Below are 26,951 nucleotides of genomic sequence, written 5' to 3' on the forward strand. Positions count from 1 at the left end.
GATGGAGAAGACTGGTTTCCAGGGAATTCTCTTGAACTCTGACATGTCCTGTTTTATAGTTAAAATGGGATGGTGGGCCTGAAATAACAATGAAGAAAATGAAACTTCTGCCCGCTCCAACATGTACAGAGATGTTACAAAATGTAAAATGCCTGAGGCTGCCAGAATGATTCCATCCACACCTGGGCTTCCATCTGCATCTGGGCATGGAATTCATTCTCCACCCTGTCCTCCACTGTATAGACATTTTTCAGGCTGCTCTTTCCAGAAGCCAGTGACTAGTATGAGTTGACTTTGGTGCACAGGTGTCCTTGACTTTCATTCATAGAACTTGTACCTATTACACATTCATGCAGAGAACTGGACTTTTCTGTTGTCACCAGCTGCATACTGATTTCCCAGCCACCTTCCCCCACAGTGGCCTGTGCTCTGGGGATGGGTGAAGGCCTTAGTCAAGGTGAAAGGTGTATTCACTCACTCATACTAGTACCCGTGCTGGTCTGGTCCCAGGGGTCTCAGCCTGGCCAACAGCTTCCTAGCCCATATTATTTGTCCTTCCAGCAGCCTGGCCCTTTAGAGTCGGCTAACTCCAGGCTACAGCCCTCATGTCTTGTCTGGCCTACTCTCCATCTGAGCCTCACGCAGAGTTCATCTGGGTGTGGTAGAATGGCATCTCTGGGAATGGAGTATGAGTGACTGGTTCTGGACCCCTGGGCTCTTGCTTTGGTGCAGGGAGGTGCCCCTCTTCTTCTGTCCTTCCTGATGCACTTAGCACATCTGGGCCCAAAGATTTAAAGATTGTAGGCCCTAGAATCTTCCATCTTTGCCCCTGTGGTGGGAGTAGGCTTGTGGAAAAGAGAAAAGCCAGGCTTGATTTGGGCTCCAGGAAGACAAGCAGCTGAACCCCACGCACACAACGCATGGCTGCCTCACCCGATGAAGGTTCCATCTGTCCTCACCCCCAGCGGTGGGGGTTTGGGCTAGAAAGAAGCAAAGCATCACTAGCAATACTTAATATTTTTATGAAAAAAAGGGGCAAAAACTTTTTTGGAACCAAGATGCTCTTGTAATTGTGAAGTCTGAGTCTGACTTTGAGGCCTGTAATTTTCGTAACACGTCTCCTCATCTTAAGATCTCAGTCACCATTCCCCTGGGAAGCTACATTTCAGAATGAAGACTGAGCAATGAAGAACAAGCTACAGCAATGGAAAGATGATTCAGATGAAAACAGAAAAGCAGAGGACAGAAGTACACAGAAGCACCCTGGGTGCCCCATCTCTATCCCGTTCCTGTTTCTGATTGCATGCGAAGGCTGCCTCTATTTCTGTCTTGGGACTCTATAAATCAAGTGTTATTCTAGATACCCATAACAGTGCTTGGCACAGAGTCGGTGCTCAATAAATTTTTACTGAATGATTTAAAGATGCCCCCTTTCTCTTAAGCTAGCAGCTCTTGGCTTCCTCTACTCTACATCCCAAAGAGTTCTAAGATTTTGTCAAAATCTCAGTCATTAATAGCTAGGGGAACGCCGATTCAACTTTATGACTTCGGATTCCTGGCATTCACCTGATGGCAGCCCCAAATAGTGTGAGAAGATGCTGTATTCTCTGGGCCCTAAATGTCAGAGCAATCTCTATTAATACCAAAAACATTACAGGTAGTAAAAGACTTTCTGGATTTTGTGTACGTGTGTGTGGATTTTTTTTAAATTTATAAAAGAATTTTAGAAAGGCAGTGGGGGAGAGAAAAACGACACTGTTCTAATATAAATTGATACATCAGAGAATTATGTACCACAAATGATGGCTCAATTAGAATTGGCCTCTACCTGTTTGGAGTACACCAGGGCAATGCAGTATTTATTTGTTTCTTGACCACTGTGAAGAGTTCCATCTTTGGCAATCTCTGGAAAACCTTCTTAATGGCATGGTGTGACTTAGCTGTGCAGGGCCTCTGTTGTGAAGGTCATAAAAACATCATCTAAGAAATGTGCTCAAGTAAATGGAAAGCTAAGTTAGAGAATGGGAGTGATATGTTTTCTGATATCACAAGAGCTTTAAGCAATTTTGGAGTGAGATTGCAGCAAAGTGGAGTTCAACCTGTAAAGCATTAGGAGGGAGACTGATCGAACATTACAATATTCGCTCCAAATAAAAGCACAAACACATTCGCTGTGGCCTCTTAAAAAGTTGCAAATGTATTTTGTCTTGGAGATCAGCTTACATTAATTCTTGAATCTTCGCTTCCAATTTTTGAGCATCAGCTCCACAAAATTCAAAAATCTGTTCACAAATACACAAAGGTGAAATATTTATTCATTAAAATATCGCAAAGATGTTAAAGCTTTGAGAGGTTTTTGTTTCTGTTTGATAAATTATCCTCATTTCCATTATCTGAAAAATACTTAAAATATAAACACACAAACACATTAAATTCATGAGGTTTCAATTACTTGGCACCTTTTCAAAATTGTTTATGCTAATGTTTTGCCAGGTTTATGTAATTCTCCATAATATTCTTCTAAACTGATACCTAAAACATAATATTGTTAGAAATGAGAAAACTCAATCATTGAAACCTCTCAGAGCCTATATGCATTGGTTTTGAGAATTTGTTAATTCATAAGCATGATTTCCTGAAATCAAATGACATGTGATTTCTCATTCCCTGAACTTTGCCGCAGGCAATAGTATTATAATTAATTAATTCTAAGAAGCACATTTTCCTTTCAAATTGTCACATCTCTGACTCAGGGTGTATTTCATAGTGGAGGGTATATTTTATTTGGAACATTTTTTAGTAATATGTAAAATAATGGTGCATCTGCCAATGGGCATCATATATTTGGTGAAATATGGAATCTTAGGACTCTTACCATGCATTATTACTTTAGTGCCAATTACATAAAGTGGCTGTAGAGAAGGCAGAGTGTGAGTAAACTGAGGCTGGGATTGGCTGAAGATCTGAGTTTCCAGTGAGGGAGGTTTCAGGAGCCAGAAATGGTGTTAGGTCTTTAGAGCGGGAGTTGGAAAGTTCTAGAACAACTTCAATGCTCAGTGAAGAAACTATACCTGCTTCTAATGATTCTGCTTCTCCAGGCAGCATCATTCTATCTGGGTGCTGCCTGGGAGCATCATGGTTCATTTTATCTCTTGAAAGTAAACCCCAGACTTGTGACTCCATCTTGATCCCATTTCACTTACCGGCTCGCTCATGAATCCATTTTCATAACAGCAAATTGCTCTTTTGAGTCTCGAGAATAGGGTTACCTAAGTGTGGGTGCAGAATTTCATGATTTGTCTGGGTTGCCTGGTTTATACGCATCTCCTCTATAATAGTTCTCTTGGCATTGGCTGCCAGGGGAGGAAGGTGTCAGAAAGGATCTGAAAAAGTATCTCTTTTCTAAGAGTCAGATGGCAATTGGATGGTGGCTCTAGACAGGAAGGGAGTTTCATAATCCTCTTAGACCAGAGCAGTTGTTATCAAGACAACAACTCCTGGCAAGAACATAGGCAGGGCTTGGCCACCTCAATGACCAGACTTGGCCAACAGTTTTCCAAGGTGATTTTATCAGTTTATATTCCACCAGCAGAGGACAAACGTTCTGGGTGCTCCATATGCTTGACAACACTTGGTATTGCCAGTTCTTTTTCATGTTAGCCATTCTGGTGGCTTTAGGGGATATTAAATTTGCCACCGAATTCCATGGATTTTACCTCATCAACTTTCCCTTGGACTTTAATAAGAGCTTATAACTTGTCTGTCTCCAGTCTTGTGTTCCTTAGTTCTCTCCTCTCCCTTGAAGCTTGAAAACATAAACCCAGTCATGCTATCCTTCTTCGTAAAATTCTTCAGTGTTTTTCCACCACCATAAAATCCAAGGTCCTTACAGGGATTCCTTGATTTTGTCTTGTCTACCTCACAGTTATTCTCCACCTTAAGCTTTGATCTTTAGCAACACTTCAAAGTTGGGTTCATTCATTTATTTAATTTAACAGATATAATAAGCATCTACAATGAGCCAAATATTGTGAACACACCAGACAAAAATCCCCACTGGAGTTCATATTCTAGTGATAATTTTATAGTATTGCATTATTACCAAAAAAAATCCTAACACGTTCCCATGCTATTTTGTAACTCTTGCTTCTTCCCATATTTCTCACCCGTTAGTCTTAACCATCCTTCAGATTTAACTCAGGAAGACTTTGTGATCTCATAGAACCTGTGAATTCCACTGCTCATGAGTTGACATTGTTATGTCTTCCACAGCAGACGAAGGATGGGGACTCTGCCTTTTTTCCTCCATATTTTTAGTATTTAGCTAGGAACCTTATACAGAGTAGGTGCTCTGTTAATGGTTTTAGGCCTGAAGGGAGTTGAGCTAAGATGATTTCTGGTCACTGAAGGACAGATCCAAGACTCTGGGTAGTGTTAAATTTCAGAGACTGGGTGTTATCTATTTTCTTTTTTGTCTAGTTTGCCAAAGGCAAATGTGATGTGTCTCTCTGTCTAGCGTGGGGCTTTGCATATAGCAGCTTCATTAATGTAGTTAATGAATGAGGAGCAGCTTAGTGATAGAACTTATTATATAAATAGCTTTCTTTTGAAGAGCTCTCTATGCAAGGATACTAGCATATAATTTTTGCCCAAAATGCTTTCTCATTTTAAACAATGTGTTTCTCAAAGGCATGAAGGATTAGGAAGCACCGTTTAATTCTCTCTTCTCAATGTCATCAGTTTACATGCACTGCTGCCATCCCAGTGATGGCCACTAATGAAAATGATGAGCCCCAGTTGGTGGAACCCAAGGGATGTAGGGTTCTTAAATAAATATTTTATCTTTAAGTAATCTTCATACCCAACGTGGGGCTAGAGCTCATAACCCCAATGTCAAGAGTCACAGCTCCACCAATGGAGCCAGCCAGGCACCCCTCATTTTCAAACACACACAAAAAGAGAACAATAAAGTGACTCCATAGCGCCCCCCCACCCCCATTCACCCACCACCCAGGTCTAAACAGAGGCACAGAGGCTTTTTTTGTTTTATGCCAAAGATTCAATCACCTACAAAAAGTATATTACTCTTAGTGAGAAAATGAAAAGGGTCCAGAGACAGGGATCCCGTCCTAACAAATGGACTTCTGAGAGTATCCATTAAGGAGGCTAATGATGCATACATAGGATAATTATAATAAAATACTTTAGCCAGTTGATAGGCAATTTGATTAAGTGAATACTGAAGTTAGCTGAATGAAAGCTCACCAATTTTCCAAACATCTTTACTGAGTTAAAAACAACAACAAAATCCTCAAAGTGACAGCAACAATAACAACACAAACAATAAAGCCGAAACCACCAACCCACACAAGACACTTATTGGAAGTTGGCTGTAGAAATGTTTGTACAACACAATTTTATAAGCTGCATGATGTTCCTTTTCTTGACAAAAGGTTTGCTGAGGCATTGTATCGTATTAGTGAGACAGGAAGAATATATCTAACAAGAGAACGTTTAATAGTACCTCCACCTATTGAGAGCTGGACAGTCTTAATTACGTTTTGAGCCCATCTGGGCCTCTTCTCTGATTCAACCAGACCCATTCCTTCCCCCAGAACCATCTACATCACAACTGCAGGTGTTTGCACACTTCCTCCCCGCCCGCCCCCTCCGCTCCCCGACTTTCACAACAGGTGTGGGGCAGGCCTTGCAAATGCAAGCAGCTCAACTGTGGTTTTTTGAGTTTAGCAAAATCAAACCAAGAAGGTAGGGCCTTGTAGAAAGAGTCTGTTTTGAACAGCTTGAATTTATATGCATTTGGATTCAAGAAAAAAGCATATGAAAGTAATCTATTGTCTAATTTTTTCTAATCTACACTAGCCTTCCACTTGTTCCAATAGTGAGATTTCAGTAAAGTACAAATTTACTTTCATTTTCTTAGAGCTGATTTAGAAACTCTGGCTATATATCTGTTTCTTAAAGCACTAGTGGCATAAATAATGACTAAAGCACTTTTCTTCTTCTGTGTGAGGGGGCTGACAAACGTTTTTGTAAAGGGCCCGATAATACCTATGTTAGGCTTTGCAGGCCAGATGGTGTGTGTTGAAACTACTCAAATCTGCTATAGTAGGGTGATAGTAGCTAAAGACAGTCAGTATTTATACAAATGGACATGTCTCTGTTCCAGTAAAACTTTATGAAAACTGGTGGAGGGTCAGACTTGGACTCTGGGGCCATAGTTTGCCAAGTCTATTCCAATGCCATTAATTGAAGGTGTTGAACCGACACATGAAGCTGTTTGAGAGTTTATTATTCAGTACAATGTGGTTTTCTGTTGAAGGGGGAAGGGAGCATAAGTCTAATGTTGTGGGAATTTGTCTTAAAGCCACATTGAGAATAAGAAGTGATTTTGGAATCTGGCCAGAGGAGATGTCATTCTGCCTGTTACTCAAAGTACAGGATGAAAATCTGTTCATGGGGATAATAATGGTTTTGGAGCCATTCCCTTCAATGACGTAATGACCTATACTCTGCATGTTTCTGTTGGAAAATCTGCTCAACTGTCCAGTATTGGGAAATCCCTTCACTGACTTCTCCCCAAGTTCAGGTGAGCTTATCAACTGAACCTAGGCAAAGGAAAGGGTTCATGATTATTCTCTCCCTTTTTGGAGGTGTTCTGCCCAAGGGATAGATCTGCTTTCCTTGCACTGCCCTTCTTTTTCTGGAAAGCACATCTGAAGCAGGCCTGAAGGAGGTATGGAAGGCTACCACCCCATGTCCTCACTTTTAACTGAGCTTAACAGCTGTGAAGAGCAACAATATATCCTTCACCAGGGTGGGTGAGTTTCTCCTCTGCAGTGCAAGATTCTCCCATAGGTGGTCATCTCAAAGTTTGGGCTTCAAGGAAAGAGTAGGAAGTCCATAGATACGAGTCCACACCATGTTCTGTATTTAGCACAATTTAGCGCCACTGCTACTTACAATAAAGGTGACATTTTGATTTTCCACATGACTCTGTGTGAGAAGAGTTAACACAACAGATCTGTTTCTTCATTTCTTGCTGGTCTCCAAGGCAACCATGATTGATCCTTCACTAACCCCCTAGGGAATGTGTCCTCTCCCCCACCAAAGTGTTCTTTGTATTAGTGATTGATGATTTTGTTATATATACCTGGAGTGATGGACCAAGCCCACTGGTTTGCTTTGCTTTGATTAAACATCAATATTGATGATGTGCACCTGGTTATACTGTTGGGGTCCTAGTCTCCACTGTCATAGCTGGTTGTGTAGCAATGGCTGCCCAGCAAGAAATGTCAATGCAGTCAGTCTCCACAGAAAGTCCTCAGACTCTGAAACTCAAAAGAGCATACCTAGGCAGAGACATAACACATATGTCCTTGAAGTTCATTGATAGAGAGAAAGACAGAGAGGGAGAGTGAGCGAGTGAGCAAGTGAGCGAGTGAGTGAGCGAGCGAGAAAGAGAGCACTCCTATGTGTTCCTAGCCAAGGAAGAACATCCAAAGCCTGTGCTGGACATTTTTGGACTCTACCAACCCATATCCTTTTCCTGATGCTTCTGCTTTGTATTTTTTATTGTAATAAATTTTAGATATAAGTATAACCTACTATTGAGTCTCGTGAGTCTGTCTGGCCAATCACTGAATGAAATATTCCTATATTTCAAGTATTTAAAATTTAGAGGACAGGGCTAGGACAATGTTGTAAAATTTAAGAGGCTCCCAGAACTCAATAATCAAGATAATGAATATTTTAATAAGTATTTTAAAGCATTAATGTAAAAAAATCCATAATCAACAAAATATCAAATATTAAAATAAAGACAGGATTCCACCCTATACTTGCAATATCCTGCCTCAATTGCCTCAACCTAATCCCTGCCCTGGAAAAAAGAGGTATACAAGTAAATACTGTCTTTCAGTTGCTAGCACCTAGAGCACTATCCTTAGCAGTGGTGTTAAATGTTGCTAACTGGTGATAAATACTTGCTGCCCATCTCTCTCTCTCTCCCTCCATTTCACTTAGTTCTTGCCCCTTTGAGTCAATTAATCTCTGCCCATGTATCAGCTGCTTATGGGGCTGAGTGAATTCTTTTTTGGCCTGCCCCCTTCAGAGGCTTGAACACCATATGAGAGTTTTAGGTTCCCCCCCCTCCCTGGGTGGAAGCCCTCTGTGTATATCTAACACAATCCTTAACAGGTTGAATATCCCTGGGTAGGTAACTCTTTCGAATGCTAAGATAACTTAGCTTAAATGGTCACTATAGTTATTCAGAGTTTTAGAGGTCTCTCCTAACCATTGTTTCCAAATTTCTATTTCTTCATAAATTTTCAGGGAAAATGGTGCACAGATTATGGGCCTCTAGCAATAGCTGTATTTTATAGCATGTACCAAGCCCAGTGCTAAAGCACTTTATATATTATCACAAATTTTCATGACGACAGTTCAAGGACACATGATATGGTCTATTTTACAGAGAAGGAGACTGAGCTCAAGGCGGTGAAGTCACACAACCAAGGTCACCCCTGAGTAAGAAGCAGACTTGGGATTCAACCCACAGCTGTCTGACTCCAGAGATGGCAAACACTAGCCACAGACATTCTTTTGGGCGTGGGTCAAGTATTGTTTTTTATGAACTTGAACAGTGAGCATTTGGGAGGGTGATTCTCCCGGGACCACCATCCTCCTCACTTCCTGTTGTCTCATGTATTGTCCTTGCCTGGCCCTTGAAGATTCAATCTTGTCCTCTTTGGAACATACCACAGTGCTGCCCATTGGAGATTCTTTTCATCTCTGTACCTACATCAAGGAGGGTGTTTGTTGGAAATGAGTTCTATGACCTCAGCAGGAGCCCTGCTGTTCACAAGCAAAGGGGCAGGAGCTTCCTCCCACTGAATATGAGCATGTGAGCGCTCAGTTCTTCTGAATTATTCATTTGTCAATAACTCACTTATTAGCATCTATGCATCCATATCCCATTGCTCTTGGACTAAAGTGCTTTGAGAAGCCATTTACTCTCATATCAAAGAATGAAAGATAGAACCAATTTCTGATGTTGGATAAGTTTAAGCCATTGGCCAAGAGTTGCTAAATCTTTGTTACTCTTCCTTTCTGCTATTCCATTGACATATGTCAACTTTGGTCTGGAAGCAACATTATTAATCTGGAGGATCTACTGATGGGCTTCAGAGGCTCAATGAATAACTAAGATCATATTCATATTGCAGCTTATGTGTATGTATATATGTATGTGTATATATACATGTATATATGTATATATATATTTACTTAGAATAGAATACAGTATAATATCATGGTTAAAAACTTCAACCAAAGTTTTGGATGTCCCATCTGAAAGCCACCATAGATTTTTTTTTCTTAACCACAGTGAATCTTACTGAAGAGGATATGATGTCTCAGATGAAAACACTAAGAATTACAGCAGGAAGGAACAATCTCACTTTATCTATTACCTGGAATTTGCTTTTGCTGTCCTTTGCCCTAACACTGCACAATAATTACAGCTACTGTTTATTGGTACATCCTTGCTAGATAACCATCCAAATCTGCATCACGTAATGCCCATCGACCGTAACCCTGGGTCATTGTTATATAGCTTTATCTGTTTCTGTTTTTTAAAGTTTTATTTGTTTATATTCTATGTATTTTGAAAACATTTGAAGTGAGCTAGAATCAAGGGCAAGATAAATTAACAAAACGATTAAAGCATGATTCAGTGTGGAGATGGCAATTAGGGAATTCCAGGCAACTACAGATAAGGGAGGCTATTGTATTTGAGTAAAGGAAGTAATCCTGAGATTACTGGCAGCAAAAGAAAAAGAGAAACCCAAGGGATTCCTTAAGCCTTCTGATCTAAGGCAAGGGAGTCGATCAAGGGAGGCAAATATTCTCCAAGCTCTGTTCTATGAAGAATAATCACAAGGCTTTTTATACAATGTACATTTTAAAAGGTATAATGGACAGTGGTTCTTTGCCAGATGTTTTACCAGAAATGTGAGTATATTTCTTATAAGATCCCTTAATAGAAACCAGACTCAAAGTTGTTGCTGTTTTGTTAATAATAGATAAATAGTACTTAACTGCTTCCATAAGTCCACTTTCTGTTGTGCTATCCCAGATGAAAGAGAGATGGAAGTGGTCTCAAAGAAGTGAATTTCATTTTTTTCTACCCCCAGGAGAACAATGAATGTCACTCCTAGGCAATTCTACTGGGGAGGGAAATTCACCTGGACTCGTCCCGTTGCAGGGCCACACCCAATTTTCTCTCAATTTTCCATAGATTTTTCCTCTGCAGACAATTGCAAGGTAGAACCTGGGGGTGATTTCAGAGGTCTCAGGTTTTGACTGTAGCTCTGAATGCAATGGTAGAAGTGTGAACCCTGCAGAAGCCTTATATGGATGCTCAGACACCAAATGCTGGGGACTGAGTGAAAGAGGCAAAAAGATTTGCAATATTGTCTCCTTAGGATCTCTTGCCCCCATTTTTTTTTGCCATTGTCTTTTGCACAGAAGATTGATATTCTTTGTTAAATGGAAGCCAGCCTTTTAAATATTTTCTGCAGACTTTCAAGTGATTTCTAAATTGATCCAAGTATGAACCTTTCTGGAGATAGGATTATACATACAAAGTTTAGAAGTAGATTATTTGTGGGGTGCCTGGGTGGCTCAGTGGGTTAAGCGTCCGACTTTGGCTCAGGTTATGATCTCCTGGCTTGCAGGTTTGAGCCCCGTGTTGGGCTCTGTGCTAACTGCTAGCTCAGAGCCTGGAGCCTGTCTTTGGATTCTGTATCTCCCTCTCTCTCTGACCCTCCCCTGCTTGCTCTCTCTCTCTCAAAAAACAAATTAAAAAAACATTTAAAAATAATAAAATAAAAGAAGTAGATTATTTGTATATTATGACATAAATGATCTCAAGTTTTTGGTTTTGTTTTTTTTAAATAACTTCATAACCAGGATGCTAAGTTAGTAATATTCAGTGAGACACTCAATTCTCAAGCAAATATTTTGGGACGGGGCAACCATTTTATACTCAGAGGCTGGCTAGCTGACTCTGGAGTTAGAATATAGGGAGGTGGATCAGCTTTAATACATTGTGCCACTGATTCAGTTATTAGTTATTTTCCATTAACTAACTGGCATAAAATTCAAATTTGAGATCCCTAATGATGCCTAAAATATAGGCATTTTGTTCCATCAATTCAAAAGGGATTCATATCCTGTAGAAACCAGTTAAGAAATAATTGAATATGGGGCGCCTGGGTGGCTTAGTCGGTTAAGCGTCCGACTTTCGCTTAGGTCATGATCTCGCGGTTCGTGGGTTCAAGCCCCGCGTCGGGCTCTGTGCTGACTGCCAGCTCAGAGCCTGGAGCCTGTTTCAGTCTCTGTCTCTCCCTCTCTCTCTGACCCTCCCCTGCTCACTCTGTCTCTCTCTCTCCTAGAAATAAATAAAAAAATTAAAAAAAAAAAGAAATAATTGAATATAAGAGGTCACCTTACCTCCAACTGTGAGTTCTTCCCCCTCTGTACAGAACTGAGACTAAGCAGGGCCAAGCCTTTTGTCAAAAGCATAGGTATGGATTTGCTCAAGAGCCTAGACACAAAGTCAATTGAGAACTCAAAGTTTTGTTTCAGAAAATGTAGAACAAACTGTTGAATGGCAGCAGACCTTAAGCAATATCACTGGCAGGAGAGATGAAACCAGACAGCTGTATTGAGCTGAAAAGAAACCCTCCCTGAGTCATACTGACATGAAGACAGAATCAGGAGGGGAGGCAGAGCAGATAGGGATGCAGGGCAAGGACCCCAACTTTCATTTATTTATTCATTCACTTGCTCACTCACTCATGAGTCAAACACAAAATGAGTTATTTTCCACCTAGAGTGGATTCTTCTCAACAGTGACATGAACTCCTCCCGGTGCTGGAAATAGTATGAGAAAAATATATAAAATTAGGGTCTGAGTCAAACATAAATGGGCTTGGAAAGGTAAATTGGGTCAAAATTATGGAGAAATTTGAATGCCAGCCTTGATTAGGAGGGGTTAGTCTTGATTCTGCAGACAACAGAGGGGAAGGGGTATCCACATTTTAATAAGGGAATGACACACATAGAACTGTGCCAAGATCTATTTGGAATAGAGAACTGATCTGTGGTGTGGACTTGGAGGTAGAGAGGGGCTACTGCATTTGTTCATGTTAAAGGTCATTACAGCTGGAACTGTAGCTAGGGATGAAATTACTAAAGAAGAGGTAGAATGGGTCAAAGAACCTTAGGAAACACTCATATTTTGGGACAACAGGAGACAAAGAAGCCAAAGGAGAGCTTGAGGAAAGATCAGGGATGGAAGCCAAAAGAGAAGGAAATTTCCAGAATATAGAAGCTGATTAGTTTTGGTACTTTTGTATAACCAAGGAATACAAGGACTGAGACACGGCTATTTGAATTAGGTGCTGAAAGATCCTTGGGGACATCTGAAAGAGCAGATGAAGGAATAAGTGGAATTGTAAAGCAGTAAGTATATTCTACTTTTTCGAGAATTAGATCATGAAATGAAGAAGGGAAGTTTGAGAGAACATTAATTTTGTCATTAGAAAGTTTTTGGTTCCAAGTAACAGAAAAAGCAACCCCAAGGTCTATATAACTCAAGCATCTATGAGAGTAGTTCAGGCTTCAGGCATGGATAGATTCAGGCTTCAACCAGTGCCATTGGTATTTCCTAGTTTGACTCTGCTTTTCACCCTATGGTGGCTTCATTTTCAGGTTCCTTGTGGTGGCAAACTAGCTATAGTAAATTCAACTTCCTATCTTCCCAAGTTCAAACAAATCCAGTGAAATCAAAAGAGAAGGCTTTTACCTAGTAGCTTAAGCCACATCCTAGGATTAGCTCTGTTTGGGCTTAGATTGCCTTGCCTGGAGTCAAGGGTCCATTCCTGATGGAGATAGAATTCACTCATAGGTCTAGCCCTGGAGATGGAGCCCTAAGGAAGCACATGAACTAACGATGGGAAAGGGAATGGTTCCCTGGAAGAAAATCAAAGAACTGTTGATAGAGAATGAAGAATGGCTGAGGGTGGCAAAAGAGAGTGTCCAAACACCAGGTTTGAAAAAAAGACAACTGATGGATAGAGGCCTGGAGCACAAGGGAGGGTATGGGATCAAGGTATAATGGATGAAGACCATTTCAAAAGAAGGACATGTTCTCATTTCTGAGATGGAAAAGAAGGAGAGGATAGCAAAAAATGACACATAAACAACTTGATATGGGGTGGCAGGGGTGGGGAAGGAGCTGAGGGTGCATATGGTCAATAGCCTCACTTTCAAGTAAACGCTCGAGAGAAGTAATAGGTAGTGTTAGTTCTTTTTGAAAAATTATTTAAATCTATTGCGCCAATTATAGCAAATGCACAACAAATAGAAGCTGAAAATCAAATTCTACAGTTAATGTATCAACTGCTTTCATTTTTTATATGGTAGACACAATCTTCATAAAGTTTAAGCATGAATGTTTTTGCTTTACATATGTTCTTCTTAATGATTTGAATTGCATACTATTTCATTGAGTAGATGTATCACAAATCACTGAGCAGTTCCACTAGAAAAAACATGCAGTTTATTTTCATAGTTTATTAGAAGTAATACTACCATTACTATGTACTTAGCTGCTTACTTTTCTTGATAGTATTTCTGAAGCAAAAGTTCCCCAAAATGGGATGATTGTGTGAACAGGAATAAGGAGTTTTTACCTCTTAAGCATGTTACAAAGGTACCTTCCATAAGGTACATACAACTGTCAGTGCTCCCAACCATAAACATGGAATTACTAGTTTCATCACACATGAAGTATTTTAGACATTTTAATTCATTAATGTCTTATTGATAACAACTACCATAATGTGCTGAGCACATGCACATGAGGATGGGTCTACAAACTTGAGTCATGTAAATCCATTTCTTTTCACAACACCTTGTGAGGGGAAAAACTGATGATCTTTGTTTTTAAAGATAAGGAACCTAAGATTCAAAGAGGTTCTTAAGGAAAATGCTAGAAAGTGATAGAATGGGCATCAGAACCACAAAAACCTGAATCAAGAGCCTGCATACTCAACCACGAGGTTATACTGACTTGTGATTGTGTCTGATTAACATTTCCCCAAGTGTGGCTAACAATCCATACACATTTTGTGAGGATTTCATCATGTCCTCTTCTGTAAGATTCTTTTTTGATGGGTCTGCCCCATCAAAAGGGACAACACAGGGACAATAGTGGATATTTCTTATGGATTTGGATACCTCAGATGGTCTGAATGGGGAGATTTTTTGTAATTCATGCATTTTTTTTGGTTTACCTTGCCAATATGGAAAGTTCAGAAACTAAGCATCACGTTGCTAAATATTAAAAATAATTTGTTTCATCCATCCAGGATACCCCAGGCTTTTTAAAAAATTCTGATGATTCTACAATTCAACTCTGCCAGTTACCATGGAAACATACCTTCCGGGTTTGCTTGAACATCTGAAATGTGGGTACTGATTTGATGTGATAACTTTGGGCCAACTCCTGGGAAAAGAAACAAATGGCATGAGGTCACAATTTTGGTATCCTCTCTCTATCCAGAGCCCGGAACTTGGTGACTTCTCAGGAGGCATGTCTGAAAGCCGAGGGACAGCTAACACTTTACTGGTTCTCTTGCCAAGCATTTTTCTAACATGTCTTCAAAGCCTCCAGGAATGTTATAATAGAAAATGGCTGCTCCTCACATTCCTGAGGCTTTTCATCCCAGAGCCCTAGGAGAGGGCTGAGAGATGGAAGCCCAAATAGAACAGATGTTGAAGGATGAAATGAGCTCTATTTAAAAGAAGCTGTGAGGGGCGCCTGGGTGACTTAGTCAGTTAAGCATCTGACTTTGGCTCAGGTCGTGATCTCACGGCTTATGGGTTCGAGTCCCACGACTGGCTCTGTGCTGACAGCTCAGAGCCTGGAGCCTGCTTTAGATTCTGTGTCTCCCTCTCCCTCATCCCATCCCCCCCACATGCTCTGTCTCTCAGTCTCTCTCTCAAAAATAAACAAACATTTAAAAAAATAAAAGAGGTTGTGAAGGATTACAGAGGGACCTCAGTGGAACCCAATATGGAGATAGCATATTGCGAAAATAAGAAAGAGTAAAGTTATCTTTATAATACACACTTGAGACATGGGGTGATATACTGGTCTTGCATTTTAAGTAAGGTTTGCGTGTCTCTTTCTCGTAAGCCCTATTCCCTACTTCACTGCCCATCTTTGTGAAAGATGAACCAAAAGACAAGAAAATATATCAGAATTCCAATTATTTTAATCCATTACAATCTGCTCTTCAATACCAGTTTTTATCCTGTTTAGAGTAAAAAATATTAGCCACCCACAGGATCAACAGAATTAGACTTTTCCAGTATACTTATCATTTTATAGGGTGAATCTCTCCCCTGCTGTCTATAACACACACACACACACACACACACACACTAAATTATAATTTTCATGATCACAGCAATGATAATAAATTACTGTTTAAAAAATTGTGTATTTTGTTTCACCTAAAAGGGAAAGAACTATAATAAAAAAGGCAGACAATAACATGTGTTGGCAAAGATGTAGAGAAATCAGAGACCTCACACATTGCTGGTGGAAATGTAAAATGGCGTGACTGCTTTAGGAGACTCAACAAAAGAAGATATGTACCCAAGAAAAATGAAAAAATATATATATAAATGTTTATACCAGTATTACTCCTAAAAGTCAAAAGGTGCAAACAACCCAAATGTCCATCAACAGATGAATGGCTAAATAAATTGTATATCCAAATAGTGGAATATTATTCAGCAATAAAAATGAATAAAGTATTGATACATGGAGGAACCTTGGAAGCTTATGCTAAATGAAAGAAGCTAGTCACAAATGACTGCCTATTTGATGATTCAATTTATATGAAATGTTCACAATAAGCAAATATATAGACAGAACATAGATTTATGGTTGCCCAGAGTTGCGACAGAAGGAACTGGGGGTAACCAGTAGAACTCCAAAAGTGTGGGGTTTTTTTTGGAGGGGTGATAATGTTCTAAAGTTGATTGTAGTGATGGCTGCACGACTCTGTTAATATAAATAAACGACAAAGAGATAATGATCCTAGATGTATTCTGAATGCATATGATTCAGCTTAAAGGGCATTTAAACACTGTCACACTCTGATAAAGCTTATAGGAAATGGAAGAAATGGAATTTCTATTATGTTCTGGACACTATGTCATATATTTTGTGTATTTTATCTCATTTTATATTCTGTTAAGTATTATTTGCCCTGTTTTACAGATGAAGAAACTGAAGTTTGTAGAGTTAACTGATAAGAGGTCACAAAACTATTAACAAAAAGAATGGGTAAATAACAGATTTTTTTTGGTTATTCTGAAGCTCAAATTCAATCCAATACGTGCAAAGATCACTTGTTACTGTTTTTTTTTTTCTAGTTGTAAATGAACAAATGTTAAGAAGAATATTTTTTTGGTACCTTGTATATATTAATGAGGCACATTTTAAAAATATACATTATTTAAATGTTTGAGAGAGAGAATGGGGAGGGGAGAGGCAGAGAGAGAGGGAGAAAGAATCCCAAGCAGGCCCCATGCTTGGCATGGAACCCAACCCAGGGCTCAATCCTACGATTGTGAGATCATGACCTGAGCCAAAATTAAGAGTTGGATGCTCCACTGACTGAGCCACCCAGGTGCCCCATTAATGAGGCACATTTTGACTAAAAACATGAGGTTGATTATTTTGGGGGAAGGTGAGGAAAGGAGGCTCTAGGGAGGGACAGGGGGGAAGGATTTGTTGGAATATTTTGTGATGTTTTAAAAAACCCACAAAAACCATAAGCTACCACAAGAGGAAAGCAAGATATAAATGCATTGAGCTGTGTTTCAGACATTGATTAATAATCCACTACAAAGGTGAAAATCACTTTTCCCCTTGAGCCCAATACGACCCAACTGGTATTGTCAGGTTAGAGCCAAATCTGCTGATCAGGATTCTAGGGCAGAGCCAAGGGTAAATGGAGAAAAATGTTGGGATTGAGGAGTGAAGTCTGTCATAGTAAGGGAGGGGAGGGGGCAGCGGGAGAGTCACATACTTGTTGGGTTTTGTTTTGAACATTAATACAGAACACAAGAACATTATAAGGATGTTTATCACCATTTATCAGGAAAACATCATGAGATTGTATTCAATGTAAAATTGATTATATAATCACTGACGTGCTGTCAATGACACTGCATTTGGATTTTATGTATCCCCACAGAAGGACTTAAGGTTCTTACCTTAGAATCATCCACATCCACATTAGCAAACATCACATTTCGGTATTGCAGAGACATTGCCTTCAAAATAAAAGAATAAAAATTCCCTATTAGCTTAGTGTTAATACTAAATTACATACTAGAATTACACACTTGTCTTTTGGCATAAAACACACAATGAACAAAAAAGTTGCTTACAAGAGCTAAGCATCACTTTGGCACTTCACTACAGCCTAGAACTGGAAGCACCAAAGTCAAATATGGGATGATTCAGGTCAAGCAAAGAACCAGAGTGGCAGAACCAGAGTCTGAAGAACCAAACTGAAGATCAGAGTTTTGAAGTTAGGAAAGGACATGAAGTGAAGAAATAACAACATGTATATCGAGGGACAGATAGCTTTTTCCTGGCATGGCAAGAGGTGGAGGCTGCCTTTAGTGGTCTTCAAAATCCAGATCCATGAGTGGTGCCGGGGTAATTAAGCATCCGACTCTTGATTTTAGCTCAGGGCATGATCTCCCGATCGGTGGGTTCGAGCCTCACATCAGGCTCGATAGTGACAGTGCAGAGCCTGCTTGGAATTCTCTCTCTTCCTCTCTCTCTGCCCCTCCCCCGCTCTAGCTCTTTTTCTCTCATAAAAAAAAAAAAAAACACACCAAAACTTAAAAACATTACAAAAAAAAATCACAAATCCCTGAACCAGATGCCCAAACTCTGCTTTATCTACACCTCTTGCAAGGCTTTTTGGGAGGCTCTTATGACTGAGGTGATACAAAAATGTGTGTGCCAACCCTTGGCCTAATTGCTTTTTGCTTTTATTGACATCTTCCATGCTCTACTTTCCAGGATCCTTTGCCAGTTGTCTTCTGTGTACGTTTTGCCAATGGGATGTGTTTGGAAGAAAACAGGTGTGAAGAGGAAAGAAACCACTCTCTCTTGCTTCTGTTTTGTTCTGAAAGCATCTTTGGCAGCAGTGGTGACAAAGGTGTTGGTAATGGGTCCGGGGGTAGGGGAAGCAGCAGCAGCAGCCTATAAACATCAGCTCTTGAGTTTTTTTTTTCTTCAGACAGCTGCATTCATACGTTAAGGACACTTAAAAGCATCTTGGTTTGTCTGCTTTAACATCGTATCTCAAGCATTTCCAGTGACCTATTTCAAATGGGACCTCTCTCTGATGGTATGGGGTGTCTGGAGACAGTGGAGACAGGAAGAAGCTGTCACCGGGAGCTGCTCCCCCTGAGAAGCAGGAAGAAGCATGCCATGGATCAGGTTGATATGTGCAGAGCTCTACTGGCAGGCATTCTCTCCAGTTGTTTGTTCATGGATTGTGACTGAAGTGGGAGCTCTTTCTTCAGTGGCCCACCAAGATAGTGAAAATGGAGAAAAACTCTTAGATAATAGACACAAAGCCTTTGGGATTTCAGACTATTTTTCAGATGAAAAAAGAAGCTGATTTTGGTCAGCAGTAGCTCAACACCTGGCAGGAAAATGGTGTTGCCCACAAACTCTAGGACAATTGACTTGCACTTTTCAAGTCTGAGGATATACGGATATTCCCCAGTAGGAGTCATGGGAATAGGTGTGAACTATGTGAGTATCTAATTCTATTTATGAAGGCTTCAGGGCCTCACAAGTCTATCAGGAAATAGACAGGGAATACGGCAGCTGTCACTTTGCATAAAGTAGTACCCAGAAGACATGACATAGGTACGATTCTCTGCTAGGTCAGGGTTCCCCTATAGACATTGCCTCCCCTTATTATTTTACTCCATCCACCCAGGACCCCTTCTCTGCCCCCAAAAACTCTTCTTTCTGCTCTGTCCTTCCTTATATGTAGTCTGTTACCATTTGATCACCTATTCTGTTGGTCTTAACTCTAAAATATCTCCTTGAATTTGATCTTTTCTTTTTTCTCCAGAACTACTGGAGTAGTTTTGGGAAACCTATCACTGAGGTTGTTGTCCTTTTGGATTACCTGCCTTCAGTCCTTCTAAACCATTCTTATACAGCACTGCTCAGAATATTCTCTAAAATCGCTATTTGACCATGGTAAAACCCTTTTAAAAACTCTTCCGTTTTGACTATCTCTAACAACTCATTAAATTATAATACAAGGTCCTTCTTGATTTGGCCTCAACTTTCTTTTCGAAGCTCATTTGTCTCCACGCTGCCACAAACACTGTAAGTTAGCCTCATGGACTACTTGCCTTCTTATGATCACACCATGTAATTTCTCAACAAACTGATAATCTCTCCTTTCCCAGAAATGCTTTTATCAGGGTTCTATGTCTGGTGATCCTCTTAGCCCAGGGTCAGCAAACTGCACCATGTAGAAGAAATCCAGGTCTCCACATGGCCTTGTAAAGTAAATTTTATTGGAACACAGTTTGCCTGTTCATTTGTGCATTGCCATTGGATGTTTCTGCTCGACAACAGCAAAGCTGAGTAGTTCTCACAGAGACCATATGGCCCACAAACCTGAAGACATTGACTGTCTTGTCCTTTACAGAAGTTTAGCTGACTAACTTCCATTCCACCTTCCCACAGAGCCAGGAAAGGAAAAGAGGTAGAGATTCCTCAGACTTGCTTGCAGCTAGGGTTCTGGATGCAAATTGGTTTTACCAATGAGATACATGTAGGAGAGACTTCGAAGGCAGAGTGAGACAGCAGCTACTTTCTTCTTGTCTTCCTTGTCTTCTTGGCTTCTTGTCTTCGGAGAGCAAGACTGTGGTTCAGAGAGCAAGAAGTGGTTGTGCTGGAGGCAGCAGCGGAAGCCAAACTCAGGATCTGGTGCCTGGATATCAGCTTCCTGGACGTCCAGAGGCACTTGCAGCTGTAGTGGCCTCTTGATCCTGGTTCTGATTTCCAACTGCTGCTCTCCCATATAGATCGTGGCTTCCCATCTATACTCACTTCTGATTATGGCAAAGTTTAGATTCCCAAAGGTGGGTCTGTAGTGTTCTGAGAGACTCATACCTAGAGCCTATTCATCTAGTCTTCCAATAATTTTATAAGCATTTAATTCCTTGCATTAAAATTATTTTCTGCTTAGGGATGCCTGGGTGACTCAGTTGGTTAAGTGTGTGTCTCTTGATCTTGGCTCAGGTCATGATCTCATGGTTCAGGGGTTTGAGTCCCATGTTGGGCTCTGTGCTAACAGTGCAGAGCCTGCCTGGGATTCTCTCTCTCTCTCTGCCTTCTCCACCCCCTGCTCTCTCTTTTGAAAATAAATAAATAAACATCAAATAAACTCTTCTCTGTTTAACTTCGTTTCTGTTGCCTGCTTTGACCTTTGACTAACAAAGTGACCCAGAAGAAGTGAAGTCTTTTCTCCATGCCCTTATGTACTAGTTAAAAAAAATTACACACATGGTACATGAATATATTATCATGCAAAAGTTCAAACATCACAAGAAAAAGAAAGCAATCCAAATTTAACACCCTTTCAGTGAAAAAAGAAACTTCTTTGATATGCATCCTTCTGTTCCCCTTTCCTCTACATATGTGTGTTTATATAAATAAACATACATATATGTGTCTGTTTTACGTAAATGAGACCATACTATATAAGTTTTTCTATACTGTACTCTTTTTAGTTAACGCTATGTTGTCTTGGAGATGATGCCATCATTCCATACGGGTCTACTTGATTCTTTGTAACATCTGGATAGCATTGCAGTCTGGATGTGCCAAAATTTATTTTAAAACTATATTTGCATTAGTCTGGATTCCAACAGGAAACATATGGGACATCATTTGGGGAGGTTTATCTCCAAAGGGATGACTAAACCCATGAAGGTAGGAATGAGTGTAGGAAGAGGGGCAGGAGCCTGGACAGAACAGTGGTAGAGCTGTTAACCCCCTAATGGCAAAGGTACGAAGGGAGAATTACTAAACCTTAGATTTCATTGCACTTTCTGAAAATGTCCCGTGTTGGCTGCTGGAATTTGATCGGCTTGGACATTGTGGCATGTGAGTATATTTAGACCCTGGAAGCTGAACACCGAAGACTTTCTTTAATTGAGTATCAGGATAAAGGGAGCTGTGAGATAAAATGTTTCTTCTGGATATTCCCAGAATTTCAGGCAGGGAATGGATGTTGAGATGTCATGTAACCAGTTTCTCTATTTGAATATAGGTCTATTTTTTTTTTTTTTATTTTTTAAAGTTTATTTATTTTTGAGAGAGAGAAAGAAAGAGAGAGAAGGAGGAAAGGGCAGGGAGAGAGGGAGAGAATGTCAAGCAGACTCCACACTTGTCTGCACAGAGCCCAATGTGGGGCTCAAACTCATAAACCATGGGATCATGACCTGAGCCGAAACCAAGAGTCAACACTTAACCGACTGAGCCACCCAGGTGCCCCTGAATCTAGGTTTATTTTTAATTAAATGTCAAAAGACTGTAGTTACAATGAATTCGGGTGATTTAAGAGTTCAAGTTGAAACTGTAGAAACCTTTCTGAAAAGAAACCAGAGTGTTTTCAGTTGTGTAGAGAAATCAAAACTTGTTTAAATTTGAAGAAATAGTTTTCACAAAGTTGGCCATAAGCGAAACTTCTGCATGAGGAGGAGAAATGAAAATGCCCTGAAGTGCTTTCTGTGGCATGTGATACCAAAAATAAAATAGTTGAAACTTTTAAATGGGGCAACAAGGAAATTAACTAGATGAAATATTGTATAGACATTAAAATTGTAATCAAGAGACCCTACAAAATCATGAATGACTGTGTACATGGAAAAAAACCCTGAATATAAATATACGATTACAACTAAGAATATTTTACTAAAATATTTTATAAACTAGATCAGACATGAAAGGAATATAAAAGACATAAGTTCTGATAATAGGGTTGAAGGATGGGGAAGTTTATTCTCTTATAGTTAAAAAGAAGTATCATGTTTTTCTATAATCTATTCCACTATTGGGAAGTTATAAATTCTGGAACTTTGGTAAAATATCATTATTATGAATAATCCGTTCATTTGTACAACTGTACTCTTTTTTGTAATAATACACATCTTTTATTTATCACAGTCTACTTTAAGTATTATTTTATCAAAAACGTTTTATGTTTGTTTAGTTATTTTTGAGGGAGAGAGAGAGAATACAAGTGGGGAAGGGGCAGAGAGAGAGGGAGACACGGTATCTGAAGCAGGCTCCAGGTTCTGAGCCATCAGCACAGAGCCCGATGTGGGGTTTGAACCCACCAACTGTGAGATCATGACCTGAGCTGAAGTCAGACGCTTAACCGACTGAGCCACCCAGGTGCCCCACAACTGTACTCTTTTGTACATCTGGGTTTTCCTTGCCGAATTATCCATGGGCAGGTAGTATTAACCTTCTGGTGTGTGTACTAATGATCTAAACAGATCTTGGTATATTAGCTTTGGGATAATCAGGATGCTTCAAAAAACTGATTTCATATGGCCCATAAAGGTAAACTTTTTAAGATTTACTAAAAAAATATTAGGGGATTTAAAATTCCTTCTAAAACTGTGAAATGTATATAGATGATACTTACATGAATAAGAGGATAAATCCTTTTGCAAGGACCACACCATTTTGCTGAAAATTCAACCACCACAAGTTTGCATCCAGCAGCTTTCAAAAATGTTTTTAATTCATCCTGAGACCAGAACATAAATGAAAAAATACGCATTATCACTGAATCTCAAAAAGCCTTGCAGAGAATAAATGTTCCTCATTTACTGACATGAAGAACTTCAGTTCATGAAAACCTTAGCAAGTTACTCCCACCTTATCATTCTCCAGGGGACCCACCTTTCCTAAAGGTCCCTGACGTCACATATACTGACCTTTGTAAGTATACATAAGTGAGGACAAATCTACAAAAAAATGATTAGGAGTGTATTTACCAAATGTGGTTGGTAATGGTTGATTACCTCTGGGGAGAAGTGATACTGGACAGTGAGAGAGAAGGAGTGGAAGGTAGTGGTGGATGGTTGTTCAAGGTGGACATCTAGATTTGATTTATTTCTTATTATTTTTTTAAATTTTCTTTTTAATGTTTTATTTATTTTTGAGAGAAAGATAGAGACAGCATGAGCAGGGGAGGGCTAGAGAGAGTGGGAGTCACAGAATCTGAAGCAGTCTCCGGGCTCTGAGCTAGCTGTAAGCATGGAGTCCAACGTGAGGCTCAAACCCACAAACCGGGAGATTATGACCTGAGCCGAAGTCGGACGCTTAACCGATTGAGCCACCCAGGCGCCCCTAGATTTGATTTCTTTAAACAAGGACCTAAACATGCATTAATGGTTTAATTTAAAAGGAGAAGAAGTAATCTAACACCTTAATCATTTTTCGTTTTTGATTTGTTTTGGGAGGAAATCATTACCAAAGCTGTAGTCAAAAACTATGTATTTAAGAATTTGACATGCTTCTTGCTGAACGTCTTAAGCAAATTTTCCACCAGCTGTCCAAATCACCTAAAAAAAGGTTTCCCTTCCTGGAACCTCAAATTGTTTTATCTAATCTTCCTTGCTTTATGGACACTGATTGTTCAGATTCATTATTTCATGCATGGCTTCTCTCCCCCAACAAATCCCTACAGAATTCAATCCTGATTCGTTCCTGAACCTCCATAGACTCTGACTGGCACATAGTAAGTGCTCATGGAGTGTTTAGTTGATGAACTGATTTGCTAATATACAGTGTTTTGTCCAAGATTTACTTTTCCTTTTTTCATTGCAATTACAATGATAGTAACTAATTTACTCTGTGCCTGATGTTCTCTCCTTTAATCTCTACAACCACCCTACTGAGTGGGTATTATCATTATCTCCATTTTACAGATGAAAAAACAAATGTTTATTACTTTCTCCCAGTCAACCAGCTGGCGAATGCTGTGGTTAGGATTGCTAACCTAGGAAGCCTAACTCCAGAGTCCATTTCCTTAACCACTACACAAAATCATCTCCTGAGTTTTTCCTAGTTGTGGGGCTCCCTCTCCCTCTCATGGTCCTGTTTCCATCATGTGCTCATCCCTTGACCAATCATCAAGATCAGAGGATGGGATCACTAATTAGGTCAAGTCAAGCAGTGCCTATCACTGGTATTAGGGATGGGGTTAATTCCATTCTAATGGCACACTGCTCTGTAATAAGAGAATCTCGACAATTACGTTGACATTTGATTTGGTTTCAAGCAGGTGAAATGGGTGACTTAAGGAAGAAAATGCTCTCTTCCTTTACTCATATTCCTCTAGGGTTGGGGGTAGTTAATCCTCAGAGAGCCATGCCAAGCCCCAATTTCTGACTTGCTTCTGAAATTATGCAGTAGATGCCATCCTCACAAGCCCTAAACACTCTCTCAGTAGCTGCTATGGTGTAAACTGGCTTCCTGGATCCCTGAATTTGACTTGGTTAAGTTCTCTGAAGGGAATACCTTCATAGGCTACATATTGATTTGACACGTACCTATCGAGACCCATGCTATGTCCAGTAATGGACACAATGCTAGTACACAGCTATGGACAAAAAAACCAGACAAACTTTTCCCTACCATCATGGAGTTTACACTTAGAGGGGGAAGCTGTTGGTAAAATCAATAAATAAAATATATAGTATGTAAGTGATCATTGCTAACAAAGAAAAGAGGAGAAAGATAAAGCAAAAAAGAAGGAAATGAACTGGATTAGAGTTGAGGTCTGGGTGGCCATGGTCTGCCTGGAATAGAAGGTGATATTTAAATATAGACATGAAGGAGACAACAGGCCTTCAGGAGAGGTCTCCAAGGAGGAGATGAGAGAGGGCTTCTCAGGGGTCTAGCGAGACCCTGGGTTATTATGGGAGAGCCCCAGGAAATAAAAAAAAGTACTAAACGCATCAGCAAATGTGTGCTATTTTAAAGCATTTTCTTATAGCGAATCTACATGGCAATGCCTTCTTTCAGTCTGGTCAGCCTCATTTTTGTGATAAATTTGGGTAAAATGTCAAAAGTCTAAGGCAGAGGGTGCTGACGCATGACAAGCCCGGGCCCTATGCCTTCCCTCTTCCCTCCAGGGCCAGGTCCCACTGTACCAGGGCCTGGTATCAAAATATCTGGGTCCTAATGCCCATTTCACTCCTAAATGGAGTAGGATGGTAGCCACTCTTAAAGGCAGTTTTCTTCTTTATAAATAAACAATTCTCCCCGCCTATACATGCATTTAGATTTTTGTGGCAATCACATTGGACAATGGATAGAAAGTGACTTTATAAAATACCACCTAAGGAATTGTGGATACTATCGGTTGTCATTTTCCTACCCTATTCCATAGGCATGTCTGAGGTTTCTGTTGTCTTTTAGAATAAGAGAAATACGTGGACTTTTACTTTCATAGAATGTTCTGGGTAAAACTAAGGTGGACTCAGTGGGATCAGGTACAGAAGGGGATGTGTTAGGAGTTGGTCTGGATCCAGCTAGAGTCAGAGCAAGAAGTGAGAGTGAGAGAGGAACAAAACCCTTCTGATCAATTTGTCCCATGGCTACTCTCCACATAGTGCCATTCCTCAAGCAACAGAAAGGAGAGCCATTAAAAAAAACAAAAACAAACAAACTCCCCTTGCTACCGAGGAGTGAAGGAATAGGATTAGAGGAAATCATTCTTAGAGTTTATCAAGTCTGCTCTCAAGGTGGTTCTTTTGAAATATCAGTGAAGCCAAAAATAAATACTTGCCATGTCTTTAATAATCTGAACCATGATTTACTGGGAATTGCTGACGAAACCTTCCTTTTGCTTCCACTGGCTCACCGCAGCAGTCTCTTATCAATTAAAGGATCCTCGCTGGAATAGAAGAGTACTTCTCTATGACATCATTAAATGTGACTGTTTCAGAATCTAGAACTTTGGCAGACTTGAAGCTGATTTCACTTTTATGTCAACCTATGGTCAGCCAAGCACCAGCCAACTGGTTGCAGGTAGACTCAATAATGTGTCTACTTTGATCTCCTATCATCTATTTCCATGACCCCTCTCTTCTTCTCCACCCCTTGCAACCACCAAATGAGAACTAAGCAAGCTAATATTAAGTAGATTAAGTGTCTTTCATGTAGGATTTGAAGGGATTATCTTGCAATTGAAAAAAATACTAAAGCCTTAATCCTATAAGTTTCCTATATATTAGGTTTTATGAGTCATAAATTTCTTAAACTTTGTTATTTTGCTCTAACTTGAGGAGGTAATGAAATTTCACTTTTATGGACTGGATCACAGGTTCATAAACATTTTCTCTGGAGAATCATAATTTGGGCCTTATGGACCACGTGCATGTGGTCTTTGTTGCATATTCTTTGTTTTTCTAATAACATTATTATTATTTATAATAATATTATTATTTTTAAGTAGGCTACATGCCCAATGTGGATTTCAACATGGGGTTTGGACTCATGACTCTGAGATCAGGACTTGAGCTGAGATCAAGAGGTGGACATGTAACTGACTGAACCACACAGGCACCCCTATAATCTTTTAAAAATGCAAAAACCATTCTTAACTGGTGGATCTTACAAAAACAGCCTTTTGCTTAACCTGCAGATGGTGATTTCTTATTTTCCAAAATTTAACGTCAGAAAAAAAAACCAAAAGTGG

General features: G+C 39.8%; 1 protein-coding gene across 5 annotated transcripts; it reads right to left on the bottom strand.

Annotated features, from left to right (window-relative positions):
* Positions 1-26,151, bottom strand: TXNDC8 (thioredoxin domain containing 8). 5 transcript variants are annotated; one of them, XM_039240887.1, is made up of 8 exons: positions 26,040-26,151; positions 22,884-22,988; positions 17,386-17,445; positions 14,531-14,596; positions 3,204-3,269; positions 2,224-2,282; positions 1,829-1,953; positions 1-78 (listed from the first exon to the last, which is right to left on the bottom strand). In XM_039240887.1, the coding sequence occupies exons 1-7, from the start codon at positions 26,061-26,063 to the stop codon at positions 1,860-1,862; spliced, it is 474 nt and encodes a 157-aa protein (XP_039096818.1). In that variant the 5' UTR covers positions 26,064-26,151; the 3' UTR covers positions 1-78; positions 1,829-1,859. The 5 variants fall into 5 exon arrangements, with proteins under 5 accessions (XP_039096818.1, XP_039096829.1, XP_039096837.1 ...); XM_039240898.1 differs by lacking the exon at positions 3,204-3,269 and having other exon boundaries at positions 62-78; XM_039240906.1 differs by lacking the exons at positions 1-78; positions 1,829-1,953 and having other exon boundaries at positions 2,173-2,282.
* Positions 26,152-26,951: the final 800 nt, after the last annotated feature.

The sequence above is a fragment of the Hyaena hyaena genome, unplaced genomic scaffold, assembly GCF_003009895.1.
Source record: "Hyaena hyaena isolate Hyena2069 unplaced genomic scaffold, ASM300989v1 scaffold_6, whole genome shotgun sequence".
NCBI lineage: Eukaryota > Metazoa > Chordata > Mammalia > Carnivora > Hyaenidae > Hyaena > Hyaena hyaena.